The 6,967-nt window shown below is 37.3% G+C and overlaps 1 protein-coding gene across 1 annotated transcript in view; it reads left to right on the forward strand.

The window, feature by feature from the left end:
• LOC140238324 (uncharacterized) overlaps positions 1-1,427 on the forward strand; it is a 72,730-nt gene extending 71,303 nt beyond the window's left edge. Inside the window, exons 28-29 of the mRNA XM_072318258.1 lie at positions 209-397; positions 824-1,427. Coding sequence (XP_072174359.1) covers positions 209-397; positions 824-1,080 — 446 coding nt within the window. The 3' untranslated portion in view covers positions 1,081-1,427. The remainder of the gene's footprint in view (positions 1-208; positions 398-823) is intronic.
• Positions 1,428-6,967: the final 5,540 nt, after the last annotated feature.

Genomic DNA, 6,967 nt, shown 5'->3' on the forward strand with positions numbered 1-6,967 from the left:
AATGCACAGTTCATAGAGCTAATCTTTCTAATACTCAGGAAATGACACATATGTTCCTTTTATGTCCATTCTATCCCCCCCCCCAAAAAAAAAAGGGAAAGGATGTTGTGTGTCTGTTACACCTGAGCGAGCTCTCTGCCTTTCTTCGAATGCACACTTGAAAAGCCAGTGATGGTTACAACAGACATACTTTTTGTTCCATGTTCAGTGTTCAAGCAGGGCAAGAACAGCAGCCCCAGCCTGAGTAGGCACTCAGGTGTGAGCGGATCATCAGAGAACATCTACGCAGATATTGATGAAATGCTTGCCCAAGCCAGGAAGGCATCAGAACCACTCCCACCGACTCCCGACAACTACTCCAGTATACCAAGAAACACCCCTGCATTCTCCCCTCAAGGTAAGAAAGGAGAATATGCTCAAATATGTAATTGGTATAATGCCCCACAGAGGGGAATTATAAAGGTATGCTATAAGAAGTGTTACCAGTTAATTGTGAAGATAATTACCAGTTGTCAAGGTAACCGTTGTCAAGGTAACCATATGTTGTCAGGCAGTGATATTGATGGGAAATGTAATCTGCAGCCATCAATACTGTATAATTTAGTTTGTATATATTACAAATCACTTTGTAACATATACTTTAATCAATATCAGTCTTGAGCAGGCAGTTTGTTATATATGATTTCATATTAATCTTTGTTGCAAGAGATATCAAAGAAAGAAAATGGTATCTAATCCATCAAATCCTTCGGATCAAAATGAAAATCCTTGAGTCTCTGAGTATGCCAATATCATATGGTATGTTTGTGCTTCTATTCTGCAGAGCCTTTGTTAATACCCTTGCCAGACACAGCCAATGGGATCAGCAAAACCCGGCCCATTTCAACCACGTCACCTGACAGCATGCACACATACGACAATGCACCAAGGGGCAAGCTTCGCCCCTTGGCTAACCACACCCAGCCGATGGTCACCACACCTTCCGCCAGTCTTTCGGGGTCGTTACCGAATGGTCCCCAAGTAGAGGAAGATGAGTTTGTGGAGATCAGTAAACGTGCTAAAGTGTCGGTCAAGGCATGAGAGCAATGTTTCCTCCTTTGAGGTACAAGGATTGACTCGCGATGTTATCTTTTCTAGACGTCTGAGGCTAGGACAAAACATTGAAGATGGCTCTTTCAAAATAGCATTTGAGTGAAGAGACAAAGATCAGCCATGAGATTTAGAGTTGATATTTTGTAGCTACAAAGTCAAACGGACTTTGATAATTCAGAGAAGTGACTAATGTGGAGTCAAGGGATCAAGGGTGACAAATGCATCGATGCTGCACTCCACAGGAAAGCTGTCAGACAGGTGGATGTAGAAGTATCATGAATCTGCCAGCTCGGCTTCTCGGAGGATTATGCCCCCATACAAGCCCCCACACTTTGCTGGCGAGTTGGTGGACACCTTTGCCTCATGTCGCAAATTTTGTAGGGAGCAGAGCAAGGAGATCGAACAACAATTCTGCATAACTAATTACTGGCACTCGGTTCGCTGCTTGTGGTGTGGTTCGGCCGGCATAAGAACACACCAGTCCCATCATGGGTTAACATTGGTTACCGGTAATAAAATCATGCAAGTTGTAATCAAGGCATTGATGGTGCGCATCCTACACAACATCATACCTTGAGTCATGTGTTAAATTTCACATGAATAGTTTACATAGACCTATTTGACTTTGGTGAAATAGATTGAAGAATTTATTTTCTTATAGTCCAGTGATGCTAGAGGTTTGGATGGTGGATGCTAGAAATGTTGCTTCCCTACATCTATCATCTGTTCTCCATTATTGTAGAGCTAGTTAAGTGAATATTTCTTTCATTAAAAAAACGGCTGTATGATTTCTTTCATTTTCTGCCATTCCAGAAGTGGAATTAAACACATTCCAACAAAAGTCTTCTTTCTGTTCACAAGTTTGCACTTTTATCAATCCGAAGTTTTGTTAGTTAGAAATTAGGTGGCTGCAATTTGATATTCTGTAGGAGCTAGCCTGAAATCTGATCATGTTCAACTTGCTACTAGAAACTGCAAAAGCTGTTGTTTTTGCGTACAGATATTTTCGTGAATGAGGAGGTGACTGACATTTTCACAAGATGTCGGTTTCACGATTTGACACCAAGACTGTCGTGAGTGCACTAATGCCTGTCCATAGATCTAATGCAATCAAGATCAAGTGGCGATATTTTCGTGTGGAACTATAGTGACTGCGTAATTTGTGAAAATTAAGCCATCGTGAAAGTAACAGCTTTTACAGTAGCTTTCTAGATATGAATACCCACATCATTACAGTGGAGAAGTAGAAGCTATTTACTCTAGAGAGATGAAGCCCATTACAGGAGAAAATGAGTCAAACATGATGCTTCTTCAGTTCTTCTCTGTCGTTAAAAGAGTTGAAGGTAAGTGGCACAATAGAAGAGGCTGTAATAATCCTTTTTTCTTTTTCTTTTTTTTGATAGTGCACCAAAGCACTGCAGAAACTCACTTAGACTTTAAATTGCATTGACTACACTTGACAGCTTTGAGATTTCATATGGTAAACTTTTGACAACCATAGTCTACACAAAACAAATTGATAATAGATATGCAGTGATCGACTTTGAGCATTCATGCAAACCATTTGAGGGATCACAATAATCTACCCATACATCATTATATCCGTCTTCCATACTTGCTTTACTTTGCAATACAAGTACCTCAACATTCTAGAGTTTGTCACATGTGGTGTACAGCTTACACATTTTCATATGTATGGGACTGAGTGTGCCATCTTTGATTTTTCTGACCAATCAACTGGCTTTCTAGTGCAGAATTTCACTCAATCATACAATGTGAAATCAGGACTGGAGATAAACATAACAATCATGCAGATATGGAATTTGTATTAGCTGCTCTGTGTTTGTTGTTTGAAGAGTTTGCCAAGTACTGAGACAAAAGAAATGGGATCACATGAATTAAACATAGAGGAAATTTATGAAAGTGGTTTAAATGCTGTGAGTTATCTAGGCTGCCCTTTAACCCGTTTAGGAGGGACTGATTTTGCTACAACATTTATTTCCCATAGACACCTGCCTGAGTATACTTGGGACTTATCCTCAACGGGTTAACCCTATTCTAACTGGGCTATTTGAGACCAAGTTTTTACTGAGGGGGGGTCAATTTGACCCCCCCTTCAGATCTCGGCCGCCGATCGTGCGATCGCCGCAAAATTTTGCCTGAAGATAGAGCTGGATGTCAACTACAAGATAATATGATCATACAATAGAAAATTATTGCCTTTCTATTTTTAATAAATTAATTATGCAAATTTGTGCATGAAATCATATTTTCACCTATAACTCCATTAAAAAGACTGGAGGATTGCTAAATTTTTGTGTCAGAATTCCTCAAGACACACCAAACAATTTTCTTGTAAAAAATTAGCACAATCGAAATCAATTTCTTTTGTTTTTTATTGTTTTGTTAATTTCTTATGTATTTCATTGTTTTTTCGACCTTTTGTTTTCTATTGTTTTTTTGCCAAAATTTGTTGCAGGCACTTTTTCAGGGTTATCTACACTAGAATTGATTAATTTCAATGGTTAAAAGTTGAAATAATCTAATTTATATCAATTTAACCAAAAAACACAATTTGCATTGGATTTGCACACGATATCATGAATTTGAGCTGTTTTTTGGTTGACATGCATATGCAAAACATTACGTAACTTCAAAATGGTGTACCTGAACGTCGCGAATTTGGTCTCAAAATATGCGGGGGACTTCAATGAAAAAAGTCGTGAAACGACGCGGCAAAATCTTTGCGCGTTGCGAAATCGTGGCGCGAAACGTCGAGGGGGGGGTCAATTTGACCCCCCCCCCCAGTTAGAATAGGGTTAAGCAGTATTGCAAATCACTTCAGTGGGTGTCTGTGTAATTTTCTTCCAGTTGTAAAGGTGCACAAGTACCACATGAGGGAAGCTCCGTGAAATTGATGAAAATATGTTCAACCGAAGTTTTGTCCAGCGATTACTGATGTCATAGAATTTCTGCGCAACTCTTTTAATACCTATGACTCGTTGACAGTAGAATGATGTCCAAGGAAATTCCATGACAGAAAAAGAAATAATTGGAGAGTCAAAGTTGATAGTGGAAGATGAGAAAGGTACATTTTTTTTTAAATAAATAAACTGTTCATAACATGGCAGTGTTTGTAGACTTTATAGTGTAGTGTTATCAATTAGGGCTGGCCTACATGTCAAGCTTTATTTCATATATCAATTATGATGGAAGCTCTCTGTCCAAATAGCTCTTCTGCAGTCATGCAGTGTTCATGCAATCTTCTTTCTTGTTTTCTTCATCAGCCTGTATACTTGCCAAACCACTCCCTATTGTCTATGCCTGCCATAATACCTGATCACTCTGCTGGTCTAACAGAAGTATGGCATTCACTTTATTTATGCATTTTTGTCTCCTTATTGAATGCTGAATTGGCATTTATGAGCTGAAGGTAATGATGGAAGAAAAGGAGCATGAGATGTAGATGTTAGCGGTCGTTGCATCTGTAGTCACATTGTAGTGGCTGATGACATGAATTTTTTTAATTATGTAATTGCAAATGTATGTAAATACAGGTTCAAAAAGTGAAACAGCTGTATGTATGATAATTACTTGTTTTTCTTAATTTACCAAAAATGATATATGTATATGAATGTAATAATATCCATCAATTATTGCAATCATGTGAAAAAAGTGAATGTAGATATTGAATGTAGAAGGGTATTTCTGTATATTGTCATGTATATGTATTTTATATACCCTCTAGCACATAAAGTTTTTTTGTGACCGTGTACACAACTCATGTAACTAGCAGAAATGCATGACCTCAAAGAGCAATGTATATGGCTTAAAATGCTCTCTCCTTTTTGTATTGATTTACAGTTGAATGCTTTGATTATGCAATATGGATATAATATGCTTCCAATATAATCCATTCATTTGAAAATCTGTGTCAACAACTTTATTTGCAATCCCTGTTTCTTCCACATTGCTTTTATTTTGTCTCTGAATGATGGTAAACATTCAAATTTCTTTTGTCCTGACCACTTTTTTTTTTTCTGTGGGGGGGGGGGGGGCAACTTTATGTCTCAAATAGCTGTGTTTAATAGATCCAAAAGATTCCTTTAAGAAAAGAACAAACAATTGTGCATGTTATCATATTGTTCTCTGCTCTATTCAGACCTTCCAAAACCTTTCTGACTGAAAAATAGGGATGATTTGGCTCAAAAGTAGGAAAGGAAAGAGCAGTTCCCATAGGAGTGTGTAGTAAGCTCATCAAGAAAAATAGGAAACTTTTATTGAAACAAGAACTGGGAAAGGCAAAAACATCACATTCCTTCCTCCAAATTTAGAATAGTTAGGAGGACTGTATAATGTGATGTCATCCCCATACTACAACCTCAAATTCCCAATGTGCTGGACAAATAATCAGGTCCAGAGTGAGCCAAGCTAGTTGGAGCAGACTCTGAGTTTGTGATTGCTTGAAATATGGTTTGTAGCTTGTGCTGGGTGAGCCCAACTCCGTAACATCGTAAAATGCATGAAGGTAGTGTGTAGCAGTACTTGACATGGTACGAGAAGTCATTTCAGGAAGAGGTCACTGATTCCTGCATTCAAATTGCCTGTGTCTGCCTGATGTTTCACTCGGTACAAACAATTACCTCTTCCACCTGTGAAGGTTTAGTATCTAAAGAATTAGAAATAATGAAAGAGGCACTATATATACTTTCTATTCTTCTGTCATTTGGTTATCTGAAATACTACTCGAGATATCAATACACTGGTTTGAAAACTTTGATGTACATGTGCCTTGATCAGACCTGAATTTGCTAAATTTGATACTTCTTCACCTCATTCTACTCTTTTCACCTAGAGCAACAGTAAAGTTATGTGGTCATTTGACGTGATTTTTTTAAGATTGCAGGGTACTGAGTATTCCATTTCTTTTTCTTGTTTTTTTTTTTTCAGTATGAGATATGTTTTCTGAACAAATCATATGATTTTAGTTTAACTTGATTTTATGTAATGTTTTTTTTTTTTTATTCATATTCTGCAACATGAAGAGTTGATCAAGCTCTTCCAGTAGACAGAATCTCCCATTACATTGCATTAATTCAGTACATTTTGTACCATTTATGGATTTTTCACCATATGGAAAATCACACTTGTGATTAGGGCAAATAGATTTATTGTACTATTGATATACTAGTGTTGAGAAAAAGAATTTGAGATATATAAACCATAGAGGAAATACTGAAATCAGGGATTAGGAATATGCGAAAGAATGGTTTCGTTATAAAACCCTTGCCAGTTTTGTGTGAATACTTAATATGCAATGTTGAAAATGCATATAAAGATGAAAAAGGGTGTAAACTCTTCTGCCAATTTGACTTAATCTCAGCCTCCCTACTATCCCGTCATGGACATTTCAGAGATTTAAGCAGAAAATCCGTCCCCTAGCCACCTTTCTAGCTTTTGTAAAGTCAAAGCGAGTGAAATGGATAATGTTGCTACCTTACTTTGTGTGCAATGTGTTGATACCATCTCATGTGCCAGTTTTCACTAGTTAGTTTTTGTTTGTAGAATGGCCCAATGTTAGTAACATGTACATAGATCAATTAAATCGTCCATCAATCTTGGTGTGAATAATGTTTAGTGCAGAAGAGTGCTCTGGTATTATGGAGGATAAATCAGTGTGTAAGAAATGGCTTGATCTCCTTTTTTGTGTAATCCACAACAGATCTTATATTCTTTAACATCAACAGCTTGTGGTTTCTTCTCTGAAAATGTTTCTTGCCATATTATGTGCTTTTGAATTTTGAGTATGAAATCATCAATAGAGTGAAATTATAATAAGGATTAGACTGCCATTAGTTCTTCTCTAGTGACTTCA

The sequence above is a fragment of the Diadema setosum genome, chromosome 14, assembly GCF_964275005.1.
Source record: "Diadema setosum chromosome 14, eeDiaSeto1, whole genome shotgun sequence".
NCBI lineage: Eukaryota > Metazoa > Echinodermata > Echinoidea > Diadematoida > Diadematidae > Diadema > Diadema setosum.